Source organism: Vidua macroura, chromosome 5, assembly GCF_024509145.1.
Source record: "Vidua macroura isolate BioBank_ID:100142 chromosome 5, ASM2450914v1, whole genome shotgun sequence".
Classification (NCBI taxonomy): Eukaryota; Metazoa; Chordata; class Aves; order Passeriformes; family Viduidae; genus Vidua; species Vidua macroura.
The window spans coordinates 62,287,320-62,303,941 of record NC_071575.1 but is presented as its reverse complement, the minus strand read 5'-3'; the positions used below and the strand labels follow the sequence as shown (position 1 = coordinate 62,303,941).

At 36.6% G+C, this 16,622-nt stretch overlaps 1 protein-coding gene across 1 annotated transcript in view; it reads left to right on the top strand.

Moving 5' to 3' along the window:
* Positions 1–16,622, top strand: part of MAGI2 (membrane associated guanylate kinase, WW and PDZ domain containing 2) — a 701,810-nt gene that overhangs the window by 192,360 nt on the left and 492,828 nt on the right. Inside the window, exon 2 of the mRNA XM_053977427.1 lies at positions 16,109–16,225. Within this exon, the coding sequence (XP_053833402.1) occupies positions 16,109–16,225 (117 nt within the window). The remainder of the gene's footprint in view (positions 1–16,108; positions 16,226–16,622) is intronic.

Here is a 16,622-nt window from a genome sequence, read left to right as displayed (position 1 = left end):
TTGTGAAAAAGGTCTTAGTTACACTGAAAAAGGTCTTAGTTACAGAAAGATGTGAGTGATGTACTATACCGATCATTATAGAAATGTGGCATAGCTTAGGTCATGATCTAGGAAAAGCAGAGAAAGGTTTTTGTTACAGTAAACTGGGAGAATTTGAGAGAAAACTAAGAATTATCATGTTGGATAAACAATTATCTGCTCTGTGGACACTGACTGCTATATCTTCCATTTTTGAGGAACTTATATCTACAGGAAAATAAATGTGAAAATGAAATAATACTTCATTTGAAAAAATCATGTTAAGTAGAAGGACTAATATAATCCTGTCCAGCAAAATGGTGTCCTGTCTTCTGTGGTGCACCAAAAGGAGTTTGGAAATTTCAACATATATCCTGTGTTCATCAGAATAATTTTCTCATTATTTTGTCCTGCCCATCAGCAATACATATTTTCCTCTGTCAGTGCAGCCGCTATTTAGCCACCAGCAGAGTGCTTTGGGGAGAGGGAGGGGCAAGAAACCTAGCTGCAATAACATTTGCCTTAGCTAAAGGACTGGTGTAAAGAACATCCCTTGAGTGCAAGAGGAATGTTAATGTCAGAAAATTAAGCCTTCAGAAGCAGTGAAATGCCAGTTAATATGGCATTATTAACTTTTGAATAGTGTAAGCTGTCCCTTGTGCACAGGTATCTCCTGGTATTCCTTAATGGTACAATTGCTTACAGTTTATCACTCAATATTGTATAATGTCACATATTTTTCATCTGTGGCATCAGACCTGTCTCTGTTATTAAACGTGGGCAATAACAGAAGAATTGTTAATAATAAAAAGGAGATAATTTTCTGTTGGCCTTCCCATATGTGTACAACTGAAAGTGAGACTTTAAATATTTTTATTCTCATTTAAAATTTGTTCAAATATCTACTAAAAAAAATAACAAACAATTTAGGGATAGGGAATCTCAGTGATCAGCACATCTAAAAATATTTTTTTCTCATCAAATTGCAGCTTCTTATTTTCCTAAATTTCAAAGATTTAAGAAAACATTTTTTCAGTAACAATAAATGTGAAGGACTAGAAACAGAAGTTAGAGACAGTCAAATGAAAATTAAGGCCTACATTTTTAAGAATAAGGCAAATGAAATCACCACAGAAAGAGGGAAGGGTCTCCAGCTTTTCTCATCTTCATGCCTGTAGATGTTTCTGGAAACAGCTGTAGCAACATTAATTAATAGGCTTAGTGCAAATGTCACTGTACTGGTTGAAGTAGCATATCCTGCAACATGTGGGAGGTCAGACTAAAGGATCTAAAGGGTTTTTTCTGACCTTGAACATCAACCATTAGTATCTGGAATCTTAAAATATAATTGCATACCTTTGCTCATGTTTGGGGTGATTTTTGATCTTTCCAAATCAGCAGCCACCAAATGACAGATATGACTTCTGTCTGTATTATGCTTTTAAATTCTCCACATTTTTGATGCAAAAATTCAGAAAATGTAATTTGCCTTAAAACAAAAAAGAAGTAATCTTAAGTCTGTCTCATGCTCACTTCCAAGTTTAGAGACATAAATATTGCTCAGTGACATTTTTCTAACCCAATCATTCTTTCAGTAGCCTTTGGCAGCCTGGCTAGTTTGAATCTGAAACTCTGAATAAATTATTTCTAAAATCCAGCATCTTTCAGTAACATTTTTTTTTCTTGTTTGTGGTCTAGTAGTTGGCTGCTATCCCAAAATGCATCTTTTTTCCCTTTGGGATGTTCTATTTTTGGCACAGATTAATACAGGCATTAATATTAATAATAATGATGATGATGATGATGAAAGCAGTGATAGTATAGAGTACTGAAAGTAGTAATAGTAATGAGTATCTTTTTGGGTGCTTGTTAGGGCAACAGCTTACCATTATGCTTGCAGAACAGAAGCAAAAACAAGACACATAGCAAAAGTTAGTATAGCATGAAAAGAAAGAATTTCTAGTATGAGAAACATATTTGCAGTGAGAAATTAACTTTATACATGAGTTTTTCCTTCAGATAAGTATCACAAAATGCAGGCTGGATTCATTTTTGGTGAAGATAAACCAGAAAGTAGCCATCACTGAGAGGCCCACCATGAGTCCATGGGCTTAGACTAGTTGATACTTTTCAGGAGATGCTATAGTGCTGGCAGCATCCTCAGAAGTTAGCTTTCCTCTTGGTTTTCCTTGATGTAAAGCATTCCTTTGACGTTGAAATAGCTCCAACCAAGAAAAGTTGGTATTTTCCAACACTGACTATTCCCTTTCTGAATAAGGGCATCTGCCAGCTCTTCTTTGACAACTGGTGAATTAGTACATCTTTTATATGTTCCTTGAGAATAAAACCCAGATCCCCTTTCCATGGTGTCTTTGGTCTATTGCGGATTAAAAGATGCCTCCAGACTGCAGTACAGGACAGACTGCTCTACTCAATTTTCTTTGAAATGTCTCTCCTCCATTTGTTTAATTAAAGCTCCAAAAATCAGATGCCTTTGTGGAATACCTCTGAATTCACCTCAGGAATAAGATCATAGCTTCAACTGAAGTCAGTCTCTAAACAGCCAGCCATGGATGCTCTGCTCCAAGCTTCGACCAACATCACACATTCATAACTTTTTGAATTGTTTTGGTTTCTTTCTTTTTGCTGGCATGAACAGGATTTTCACTTCCCTCACTGTCTCTGTTAAAACAAGAGAGTTCCCCTGCTCTAGATGTTCTTCCTCAGGAGTTCACTATTTTGATGTAGAAACTAGTTCTGAATCTGAGTTAAACTGACATTCTGACACCATTGCAACTTCTTATTTGTGCAAAAGAAATCTGATTAGCAGGGGGTCTAAACTATTTTTTGTTTATAATGTTCTTTGACTGCAAGCAAAAATATTTCTTCCCCTCACTATTATAGAGTCTGAAGGTCCTTAGGGTGGTTGGCTTGTGCTGTACTGATACAGACACATACAGATATTTCCTTCCTTATGAGGCATTTCTTTAGATCTGACATCTATTGCAAAAAAAAAAGAGGTATAAAGATACAGATGTGTTAGGTTCATGCAGATTTATACAGACCCAATACTTGCTTGTTTGGGGCATCAAGAGCTTTGGTCCTGTGGGATTCGCTTCCTCTGAGGACTCAGTGTGGCTGGCAGGGCCAGTAGGACCTGTTCTCTATTGAATACTGATCCCCAAGCTGCATTATTTTTTCAGTTAATCTGTACAGCTTCTGGGAACTTCACATTGAGCAAGTCCAATGCAATCTTTAAGTTCTTCTGTCATGTAAACTACCTTACAGTTTTGGGGCATCACATGGCAGCTCAAGGAGCCTTCAGAAGCAACTTCAACATTCAAATTGAACCCTTAGCATGTTTTAGTCTGAAGGGACATCTGAAACAAAAAACCTTCTTCCTAATGTGCAGCAGATTATATGGTTTATTTATTGCATGAAATATACATTTTAAAGGCATTGTTTCATCCTGCGCCATCAGCCTTTGCCTGATTTCCTAAAGCAAGAGACACTTGCAGAGTCCCTAAATGTAACCATCTGGTTTTTTCTGCTCTGACACCTTATACCCCAAAATCTGAATGCAGACCTACTCTGGCATTAGCATTATTTGAGCTTGTTAGTATAGGATGAGTAAGCAATGTGACTTGCACACTAGCATTGTTCTGCATATGAGGCCCAAGTTCACTAATATTTGTCCAAGAGGCCTCACAGTATTGTTTCAAAATGGGTAAAGGTAAAATTCTTGAAGCCAAATACTGAAATAATTCTGTTTCCTTTCAGTCTTCAAGTGTGCAGAAGAGAATACATGACATGAACAAAAAATTTCTTTTCTATAGCTGCACAAGCGTCCAAGAATTCAGTCTTTTATTGTTTTAATTTCCTGTTTTATTGCAGTCTTAAAGAAACAGAAAATTTTTACTAGCTTCTGATTTAAAACCAAAGATCTCTCCATTATATCAGCATGCTAGTTTAATACTGTCAAGCATGTTAAAAATAGAAAAAGGTAAATTGACTTCTGCCATTTCTTATATGGTTAAAATTTACTTACAGTATATTGGGCCTGTAGCATTAAATGAAGGAAATGGCATTGGGAAAGTACAGATCTAATATTTTATGGGGTATGCATCAGAATCTCAACAGAGACTGGTGAAATTATAGGCACATCCTGCTTGATAATGTTCGTGTTTGAGGCTCTTTTAATGGCTTTGTACCATATGAGGACTGATATTGACCTTAACATGCACAGATAAAACGGGAAATGTGTAACTATTAATCCACACCTCAGTGGCTTGCCAAATTCTTTATTGTCCCATGATTTTAGCCCTCTAGTGTTCTCTTTTAATTAAGTAACGACTGTGAAAATGTAATAAATTCTGTGCAAAACAACTAAGCATACTCCTGAACTACAGACTATATTGATTTCAGTCCAGTAGATCATAGCCATGGGGACAATGTGCCTGAAGGGTAACAAAGTGAACCTACAGCTCTGTCATTTCATTTTTGTCCCCTGATGTGACACCTTTCCGCTTCTGGGGATGCAGAGCGAGCAATTTTAGTCCAGCTGTAATTGTGTGTTTTGTTCTGTGGCTCAGCAAACTGGGGTATTAGAGAAATGCAGCAGCAGTCTCTTCCCCAGAGGTTGAGGGCATCGTGTCTCTGCAGGCAGAGTGCATGATCTTGCTGGAGTACCCACCATCTGCCTGCCTACAGCTCCTGGGAACAGGGACATTTTATTTCTCTGTTGAAACATATTATGTAAGCACACATATTTTTCACAATCTAATTTTGCACAATACACAGTGTCTCTTTTGGTCATTTGCATTTTCTAGCAGTGCTAATTAAATCAGCATGAGGGGACTCAGCTAACCAACTGAGACCATCCCAGAACATAACAGCCTCTTCATGTACTGAGCAGCTGGTTCAGTGCTCCAAGACCAAGTGCTGTCTTTCATGCTAAAGTACCATTCTACACAAAAGGTACCTTTGATGGCATAAAGGCATTGCTCTATTGGCTACACATACAGCAATTTTGAAGTGTTTATTGAGTAGCATTAAAAAGACTTCATTTTTTTTTGTTTTAGAAAATCAGTCCCATTTTTGTAGGTTTTTGACAGCAGGCTAATTTGAAGCTACATTGTGTTTGCATGCTGGGGATCTATTATTTTTGTCTGACCCAGAGACATGGGCCCATGCAGTCTGGCTGTGCCTAGAAGTGAGGAACGGTGTTGCATTGCTTAGAAAGCTCTGTCAGCAGTAAGTACATGGAAATCGTTTGCTTTGTCATCTACAAATCTCTGTGTTGTATTTTGTGGTTATTTATTTGCTTTCATTTCATCCTGCCAGCTAATCTCCGAGACAAGTAGGAAGATTTTCCTTTCCATATGTGTAAAAAAGAGTGACTGTAGGAATTGTATCCTCAGTGGGAGTGATTCAGAGGCAGAATTAGAGAGTGTCTGCCCTGCCACATTGCACAGCCAGAACACCCAGACTCTGATGGTTCTTTTTTTGCCTTGACAAAATGTTTGTCAGAGACAGACCACCAAACATAATGACCCAGACTGTGATCCAGAGCAATAATTATCTGATGGGAAATGTTCTGGTACCTGGAGCTGAGCACTTTTATGACAAATATTGTTATATTTAGCACCTAAGTAGGGTGTTAATTCCCTCTCAGAATGGTCTTCTTGTAAATCTCTAAACATTACATCTACTGCTAGTCTAGTTATATCTTGTTTGTTTTGGTTTTAAGCCTAATAATGACCTGTTCCACTAATAGAGCAGAATTTGTTCCAAGTGACATCAAGCACTCTGCTGTCTTCACTCCCTTCTGTCTTGCCTGAAATGCAGGTTTCTTAGTGTGCAGGGCATATCACCACTTCAGTGTTATCCGACAAGGGCTAACCAGTGTATCCACTGCTCCAGTGGCCTCTCAACACACCCAGGCACTCACCTGCTCTTGGCCTGGGGACAGATGTGCCACTTGCTCTTGCAATTTCCAGCATGATTTGTTTCGTTTTGTGTGCTAAGAAATTTTCTGACTGTCCTGGTTAACTTGTGTGATAACTGCAAGGTGGTGTCACTGTGGGCTGCAAGCTGAGAGGAGCATCCCACACAAGTGAGATACAGAGAGCTGTGACACGTAACTGATGCTCAGTATTGTGTTGTTTGTAAAACTGGAGGATACCTTCTCAGCCTCAGGCTTATTTGCAGCTTAATTTCCCATTGCTGAAAAACAGCTGCAAAACATTTCCCCTATTAATTTTTCTCAGCGTTTTACTCTTGTTTTGACTTGATATGAAAGCCATAGGAATGAAACTTGATTCTGGAAAACAGCATTTTCAGGGAAGGAAACACATTTGATAACATATATGCAATTCAGTCTCAGAGATTATCAATAATTTTGTGAACTCTGAAAAGTTCAGATTATCTATTGCAAAACTGAGTTTGCAATTGACAAGTTTCTTGAGTACAAAGTCTGCAAAATGCTGTTGTGATATTTATGACTATTAGAAAGCAAGAAAGTAATGTATTATAGTAGTGACTTTTCATGGTACATTATGAATTCAGACTGAGATGCTACAAAGACTTTAAAAAACTGGGCTGCCATGATTCAGATACCAACCTGAATCATATTTTTAAACTATTATTAGAACTCATACAATGGTAACCTCTGTGAGCTTACTTCCCTCATAAATTGTGTATTACTGGGATTCTTTCACCTAGATTAATTTTTCTTTTTACAAAGTGTCAGCAATTCACAGCCTATTAATATGGCAATATTATTTCCAGAAGTAAGGAAAATAAGTCTCTATCTCAAGCAATTAAAATTGTGCAGCTATGATTTAAGTAAAATACCTTTCAAATAATTCAAGTCTGGTAAAATTATGCCCCTATTCCAATTCAGTCTTTCATATTTTATTTAAATACATGTCAGACCTCAAAGTTCCATCACAGTTGTCTTCCACAGAGATAAAATGAAAAGGGTATTAGAGAAAAAGAATATTTGTTTCACTAGTAAATGAACAGTTGTACTGATATATTAATAGAAAAAGAGTATTAAGCAGAACAGTAACTTTTCCATTAAAAGTGAGGATCAATTTCTGTCTCCTTTAGTGAGGAGCTGCCTTTATCCATTGCAAAGCAAGGACAGGAGAATGTTTGTCCACTGGAAAAGAAATTTGAACATATAAGTTCTGCTTTTGCTTGAATAACAAACCTTGTTACAGAACCTTCATGAAGACTGACAGTCTATGCATGTAGCTCCCAGCACAGGGTTTTAGGGGCAGGTGGCCCAGAACGGAGCTCAGGGGGAACTGCAGAGGCTCTGGATGTGGACAGCAGAGGTGGCTTTTGCTACAAGTGAGATGTATGTGGAATTCCTGAGGAATACTGTCTGAGCAGGCCCTTCTTGCAGGTGTTCTGGGCATCCACCAGCTGACCCCAAGAGTGTTTACAATGTTTTGGTGCTGGGTGAGTCACCCCTGAAGCACAGAGAATTACACTGATGGAGTGAGGCACAATTTGTATCCAGGCAGAGCAAACGAGGCCCCCATTATCACCATTACTGTGTATTACAGATTAATGCTGCATTTTTTAGAGAACTCAATTTGTCTCTTTTTTTTCCTAATGAACATGTCAGTAAGCAGCACATGGGTGTTTATTTTTAGTTCCAAGTATACACATAAAAAATATTTTGCTACAGTTTGATTAAAAATAAAATTCTTACATCTTTATGACATTTTTTTCCCTCATTAATTAAATCTGGCTGTTGGACATTTCTGACTAATATAGATCTTCCCAGAACACAAAGCATCTTCCTGGAAATATATCCAACTCAAATAACAATATAAATGTTTTTCTGAAGCTAAAAGCAGCCTTACTAGTCTGTTCAAACCTTTTTAGTATGATATAGTCAATCTCTGGTTAAACCTGTTCTGTGAGTTTTCATCTTTATGTGCCATCAGTTTCCAAAGAGGTTTTGTCTTTAGAAAAATACCAATAAGATGTATTATTTCCCTTTTCCAACTGACTTCTCTGAAGTCAGTTTCTAGAACTTTGCGAGCTGTATCTGAGAGCTCGGTTACATAACAAACATTGGTGTTAGCAAATTTCATACTCTGTTGTGACACCCTTTGACCAAATAGAAGGAGATTTCCCAGAGTGGGAGAATCTAAATGCCAGGTAGTGTTTGGCTGCTAGTAAAGACTTCTGTAAATATGTACAAATTTCAAGAGAAAATATTGCTGGCTTCTATATGACTGCACAGGATGAGTGTGGGTTTTGACAGTCTCATTTTGTAAGTATAATATCTTTCAATTTTATGTTTGTCAAAAACATCTGTAAAGATAATTATTTGCCTTGTAGCAAGTCTAGTAGGAACAACATGAGTCTTTTAAATATCTCAGTAGCAGTCATTAAAGTTTGTGTGTCAGTTAAAAATCAAATCATTCATAAACTGGAGGCATCTACAAACAGCTGGTTCATAATTAGCTTTAGAGAATTTGAAAAAGTGGAGTAAAAGGCAGTTCATTTCCAAACAGGTTTTGTAGACAATAGCAGCATTATTTGAACATCACTTTATTTATGCACCTATTAAATGGAACAGCTAATAAAAGATGAGTATTCTGAAAGCAAAGTGCCCCAAACTGTCCTCTCTGTTGCAGGAATGACAGCTGGACTTTTTCACCAGCCAGTTAAATCATGGCATTTCCCAGCAGCTTCAATTTAAAACTGTGCTCAGCAGTAAATTAACTGAAGAAAACAAAACAAAGTACATCTAAAGAGCAAAGGTACAAAATTATTTTACTGGGTAAATGTCCATTTTTTGAGGTTGACTTGGGGTGACTTTGAGATTAGAAAGTCCATGTTGCATGCTGATAGCAGCCTTTGGAAGGTGCTGCAGTGGAAAACTCAATGGAAAACTCTCCCTGTAGCATGAGGAGTGGAGCTCTATATTGTAATAAGAGCTGAAGCTCAGCAATCTGAGGTAAAATACAAAATGCAGATGTGTTTGGCTCAGTTGATTCTCCTCCTGACACAACCTCTCTATATCTTTACAAACCACATTTTTGCTTCCAGCACAGTGCACACTTGTGTCTTCACATTTCAAACAGAGGCTTGAGGCTAGCCACAAAAACTAAGAAAATAAATCCAGGGAATGATATGCTTTTACAGTGTTCCTAGAATCAGTCTTCCCTTGTGGTGCTGCTCTCATTTGTGGCTGCTCCAGGGTATCCTGTTTATCTGGTCCTCAGACTACCCTAGAAGGTACAACAAAGGCAGGTGTAACACAGTGCTGAATTAAACCCAGGGTGTCCTTAGGCAGTGAGGACTCCTCTGTTCCCAGAAACAAAATGGAAACTTTCTCCCCTGTGAAGTTCAAAGAGTGTGCAAACTTCAGCCAGTCTCTTGGTCTGAGGAGAGCAGGTGGAATATATCATCTGTAGAGATTAGGGAATTACATATTTTTATGGAGACATACATCCAAATATGAATTCTCATAATGGAGAAAATCAGTCATTGGCTAGAATTTATTGCAGATTTTTTAATATAGTCTGGATGTAGTGTCATCCCCATGCAGTTTAACCTGTAAGTCCTACAGTCCTGTATTTTAAAATTTTGAATTTAAAATGCTAGGAGGAAGAAATCAAAAGATAAAGCTAAGGATGCAAGGCTAAGTGTTATAAATATGATACATGTGTATGTAAAAGATCCCTAAGCAAAAAGCTTAGTAATAAAATCCATACCCAAAGAGAAAGACTACAAAATAGCAAGCTGTGAAAGAGAAGGCCATTTCCCATCAATAAATTAGATCTTTAAATGTTTTTCATTGTATATAGCACATAGAAGAATACCAAGATCTAGTTTTATCCAAAGCCTTGAAATTTGTTTAGAGCTCCATTAAAGGATCATGGAATACAATTTATTACAGTAGCCTCAAATATGAAAGAAATTATTTTTTTCCTTGAGTATTTTCTTGCATAATTCCCTCTTGGTTCTCCATCACACACATTCCACAGAGCTCATAACGCACCCCAAAGGTTTGAGGTTTTGCAGATAATTCAGATGGCAGATTTGGCTGAAGGTAGTGGTGAAAGGCAGGCAGAAGTGCAAAGATGATGCACAGTTTAATCTAGGGATAGAAAGGCTTTAAAATAAAATGTGTGATCTTCAGCTGATGGCTGGCAGTGAAATCAATGCTTCTTATAATTTACTAAAGTGTTTTTTTACTATTATGGTGTTTACATGTTTTGCATGGAGACTTGAAGGATCATCCCTTGTTGAGTACTCCCATTATACCGTGACTGGGGAAATGCCAACACTCATCTTTATGCTACTCTGAGCACTATATAGGTTTGTTGAGAATGATTTCCCTCAAATAATAGTCTTAACTACAGGCTGTATTTTAATAATGAATCCTTATAAAATCCAACCAAATATTTTCACATTATTTGGAATTTTCATATTCTCTCTTAAAAGTAATTTTTCTGGTTAACTGTTGCCAGTTAAAGAAACTATTAAAGTAAATCATCTTATACTGACTCATATGTTTTAAATGCCTGAGATCTTTATTAATCAAGCACTAAAATAAGACATATTTCAGTTTCTTAAAAAGTACCATTTTTACTACAAACAAAATTAATTCATATGAGTAGTGGTAATCATATTTTTTTTCTTTAATGAAGGCTTTCTAAAGGTTATTTTTTTTAAGTTTATTACAATAAAATATCACTGAACTTGTGGGAGGGGAAAAAGGAATTGTGGTGCTCTTCTTCTGAGAGGATCATCTGGGGAAAAACTGGGGGATACAGCAGGAAATTTTGGTTTATGCTTAAAATCTTTCAGGATGTAAGATAGAGGGAGTGTTTAGGAGCTGTGGCTGACATGAACTTTCTCACAGCTGTATGGTGCCCATCCCTCACTGCTGCTCATTTTTTGCATCAGCCTGGAGGTGTGTGGGTCTGAGAAAAAAACAGGAAGAGGGGAATTATAGGTCACCTCACAATAGGTTGTATATAACAGAATGAAAAAAATTATAGAGATGTTTAAAGATAAGTGGTCATTGTGTCACTAAAATGATTGAAATTACTAAAATGGGTTCTCTAGGGTAATTTCAGATATTCTGGATTCTTACCAGACCATTTGAAAAGACATTCAGAAATGAGCACTTAGACCATGCACACAGCTTTTTACCTGTGATGACTATGATTTTCTTGATATATCTCAGAGAGAGTCACAAAAAAAATATTGTTCCACTTACCTTCCTGGGTAAAAGAATAATAATAATAAATCAGATAATAATCTGATATAGCTGATAATAAAAATAATAAATCAGATATTCCTGATATAGCTGATTTAAAGAACTTAGGTCATCATTTATGCTACTTATAGAAAGGTCAATTAGATTATCTGTGAACAATGAAAGATAAATTAATCTAGCAGGCGCCAAATTGCACGTATTCTACTGCAGAGGTGCAGAAGAAACTTGTACTGTTGTCAGATGGCCATGGACCCACCCAATGGTATGGATATGAAGCTGCAGGTACCACCTGAATAAATAATTTGGATGAGACTCTCCAGTAGAGTACTCCTGCTGAAGCTGGTCAGAGTCAGGTCATTCAATGCATTTGATTTTGCCAAATATATGGCTTATGTTTACAGTCAGACGTAGAGGCTTGTTAAAAAAAAAAAGGGAGAGCCAATCTGATTAAAATAGGGCAGTAGAAGAGAGGGAGTAGTTTATACTGAAAGTTTATGAGCTTGTCTGGTTTCACAGAGTAGCTATACTAAGATATTTCCTTTAGTTTCTTCAGATGCAGAGCATGTGCAGATGCAAATATAGATCTAAAAGTCTTGCTTACATTAGATATTTCTAACCAGGAGTATTTATAAATGCCAGGGAAACTGAAATCTTTTAAGTTTTAATCCCAGCAAATAAAATATCTAAGGCAAATTATTCTCAGATGAGATGCAATTGATTTTCTGTTAAAAAAAATCCTGATAATTTACCACACCACATTTTGGGAAGTCAATTCAATGAAAGATTATGATACAAAATAAGCAAATACAAATGGGTGAATACTCAGGAGTGTGTGTTGAAAATTTGCACCGATAAAAATGTGTTAAGGGTAAAACAAATTATTTAGAGCTACCATTGCAGGAACAAGAGGGATGTTCATGTTTACATGTTCTTCATGGAAAGTATAATGCAAGTGTAGACTCCAGCTGGAGCATCAGTGAGTTAGCACATAGGAAGTTGCAAAAAAACTGTTGCAATTTTTAGAATTAGAGAAAATTATGAACCTTTGTCCCTGCCATTTTCTTGGAAATAGCAATTATCTTCAGATTTGAATTTTCTAATGAGCTAGAAACTATTCAGTACCCTTTTTTCTGTGTGTTTTTTACTGTACTTCTTTTCTGATTGGACTTTTCTACTAGATTTTTTAAAGACAAGCAGACATGAGATAAATGCATTAGAATACTGTAAAAAGTTATTCTTTGCTCATTAGATTCATAAGTATAACATGCAAACAGAGCAGGTTTTAGTTCAGCCAAGTGTGTCTTATTTTATAATGTCTGGAATCAACTTCAGTCATGGTTATGAGTTTGCCATCATGATTGGTAGCTGTACCTAAACCACACATACATTATGCAAGAGATCATTACTGGAAGTATTTAACTCACAAACTATGTTTCTCAGCTAGCAAAGCAAGGGGGTTCATTGGAGTGAAATGAAACTGAAACAGAGCAGAGGCCTCAAGCCAGCAAAAAGAAAATAAAGCATAAAAGCACTGCCTGGCTGCAAGCCAGTGAATGCTCCATCATGCAGTTGTCAGCCTCCTCCTGTGGCAGTGGCCAAAGAACCCTTTATATTATGGTCTCTGGGTTGGGCTCCTAAAGCTTGAGCTGTGTAATACCTCTGACACACACCAGTGCTTCCTGCTGCTGTCACATGCAGTGAGCAGGATGTGGCCTGGGGAGCTCCTTCCCTCTGAGCCCCAGCTTGAGAGTCCCGGGCAGCGCGGGGGATCCATGGAATGGCGCGATGGGCACCGGTGGTCCCTGAGCACTGTCCCCAGCTCCTCCACTGTGGGCAGCCAGGGAATAAGAGAAAAGAAGGGGCTTAGGTTCGTGTCAGGAATTTTTCAACATCTCTGTAACTTTCAACATTTTGCAAAAAGAGAAAATAAATGGAAGTTGAATTCTACAGAAACAAAATCACTTGTGTACCGGGGCTGGATAGAACCATTAAATAGTAGTTACTGACTGTAAAAATGCTTTTCCCCTGTTTCTTTCTCTATGAACTTACTGTCAATGTCACTGTTCTTCTTTCCCTCCAAAGTAAACCAAATTATAACATTTTCTGTGTCTTATTTTCAGCCTTTTGGAGGACATAGTCCTATTATTATTACACATATAATAATAATAATAATAATAATTGCTTTATATAGTCTGTAACACAAACTGTAATTCACTGCTGCTGAATCAAGGCTGGTTTATATATTTGCAATTCACTATAATTTCCTTGCAAAAGGTCTTATGGACCCATTACTGCACATGCAAGATGTTGTTCTGATTGTGCTTCAAAAGGATCAGGCTGCTCCAAAGCTCAGGAACTTCAAATACCACAAAAGCATTTCTGGAGTCAATATGCTTTAAAAAAAGCATCAGGTAAAACTACAGAAAAGCAGAAGAATGACAATTGAAAGGATGAACTAAAAATATACTGCATCTGTTTTTCTGGGCTCTAGAACTATTTTTTTTTAATTTCCAGGAAGAAAAATTCATTGTTATACCAGATTAAAAAAAAAAAAAAAAAAGGTAGCTTATGCCCAAAGTATTGAAAAATATGAATTATGAATTAGTTCAGACAACAAAATTGCTTTTGAAGAAGAAAATTTGTAATTGTACATTCTAGTTAATTGTAGTTAATCTGACTGCTCTTTAAAATCAACAAAACTCTACACTATATACTCAGATATTAAGAAAAAATTATATTGTTTCCATTGTGCTTGGAAGTTTTATTTCCTCTGTACCATGATTTTATTTCTGTTTATTTCTTAGAAACTTACTTTTCAATTGCATGTAACTAATGCAAGGCTGTAGGCATCTCTTCCTGTAAACACACATTTTTGTATCTAGTTTGGAATATGCAATTTGCCAAAAGTATCAGGTGACCCTTTTTATGAAGTGCTTAGGAGGTTTTAGTGCATTCATTACACATGTTGAACTAAATGAACTAAATGGCTGTGCTTGAAACAAGAGGCTGTAAATAAAAAATGTACTTTGAGGGTCAGAAATCTGTGTAGGTTCCTAAACTTACTAAGTTATAAGTTGAATGATTCAGGTTTGTGTCAGTGGGCAGGCTACAGCTGTTGTTCTCGAGCTGGCATTTTCTCAGGCTGCCAAAAAGCATTTGCATCACTGGGCATGTTCTGTATATTAGAGTGAGAAGAGCAGGAGCTGAAGGACCTTTACTCTGCAGCCGATCACGAAGGAAAGCAGACTCAGAGAGTTTCTCTACAGCCTCCTTGGAAATCTCACAAGAAATTAGAAGTAAGGATGGTCTTATCTGCAAAATCTTTTCTATTGCAAGAAACAGGGTTAGTGGTACAAAGTAGTAGATTAATTAGAGCTTGGGGATTCTGGAGGAACAGAGATCCATATGGAAGTTCTCAGCCTCAGGGAACCAGGCATACAGGTATTTTGTGTCTTATGAGCTGGGGTGCTTTTTCCCTCCTTCTTTTGATTATGAAAGTTTGCTGGCCTTTTTGCCTTTAGCTAAAGAAGAGGGAAATTATTTATAAGCTTTTTATAAACCTGGAACAAAAGGTGTTGAAGTTACTGACAAAGAGCAGCAGTAATAACATTATGGACTTATAGTAGGCAGATAAATAGGAATTTCTGTAAGAATAAATATATTTTAATTTATAATAGTTTGTGCTCTGCAGTGACTTTCAAATAATTTGGTAGGGATGTTATGTGTTCCTATTTACAGGAAAATCTTTATATAGTCTAAGTCAATAAGACTTTTGGCAGAGGGTTCAATAGCAAATGACATTTGAAAAAATGTTTTAATGTTGCATGTGTGAAGCAACAAGTTAGGGATCTATCTACTTGCAATTTTTCATGTTGGGAATATGTGTCAGAACTCAATGTAGTAATGATTTTCTATATTTTTCCTATGTCAGAATTTCAAAGAGAGAAGAAATTGAGTTATTTATAGACTTCTCCATAATTATAAATGTGATCCTTATTCAAGGTTAAAAGAAATGGGGAGGAACTATATTGGGAAATGCTTATTAATCATGTTGGATTAGATTTATAGATATGACTTTCATAGTGGAAGATGATACACCAGTCACTAGTTTAAATTGTTTTGTCCTAAAGTTATAGTAAAAATACAGGGTTTTTAACTCAGGTTTTTTTCCTATTTGTACTGCTTTGCTGAGATGTTGTAATGACATTTTTGGTGGTAGAAATAAAATATGAACCCTTGTTTTTGGTAGTGTCTCTTTCAATTGTGAGTTATATCAGAAAGGAATAAAAAAAAAACATATAACATTTATATGATTGCTAAGTACAGCCACATTTTATTCTGGTTAGACATGGACTAAAAACATTGAACATTGCAGAGAGAATTTGAACCAGGATTTTTAGTTTAATAAGAAATGGAAAATTGGTACAAGGTCATGGGAAATATAATACCTAATATATTATTTAGATACATATGTATGTAGTTTTATGATAAAAATATGTTCAAGTTTTGTGCAGAAAGAAAATTGGCAGCTCTGTTTATAATCATATATGTATTTTCTGAATGTACAGATTTAGCCAGTCATTTATATTTTCTGAATGTACAGATTTAGCCAGTCATTTGTCATTAACTGTTTTTAACCTTTACAATTATCAGTAGTAAAAGATACTGTACCAACCACATGCTTTAACCAGAAAGCTCTGTGTGCTTTTGTCCTCCATCATGACAGAAACATAAAGGAAAATGAACCACAAAGACTTCACAACTGATTCATTGCTTCCATCAAAACAATATAATTTTAAATTGTACTTTCATTTGTCTTTTCCATGACAGGAGGCATCGTTGATAAGGACCTTCGTCACTACCTCAATCTACGGTTCCAGAAAGGTTCGGTGGACCATGAGCTCCAGCAGATCATAAGAGACAATCTCTACCTCCGCACAGTGCCATGTAAGTAGGGGGGAGATGGACAAACCTGGCTCTTTAGTGGCAATAGATTATCTGAGTGAGTGCTGCTGAGGCCCTTTGCAATGCCTGCAGAGGTGGTCTGTGGATAAAACAACCTTCCTGTAATTAGATTTGTGGCTTGGTTCCAGTCTTCTACATTACTGCTCAGAAATTCAGCTGTGCAATGCAGATGTTTTCATGGTGTTTTCAAAGCTGTAATTTCAGAAAGTTTGTCTCTAGAATAGTAATAATCTTCTGTAGTTTCAGAAAGCACAAATTTAAAGAGAAAAAAAAAAAAAACAGTTTTCTGGGCTGGTTCAATGGATGTCCAACAGAGAGAGTTTGATCTGCCTCATGTTTCACATATCCATTATGTAATAATGCCATTGGATTTAGAAAG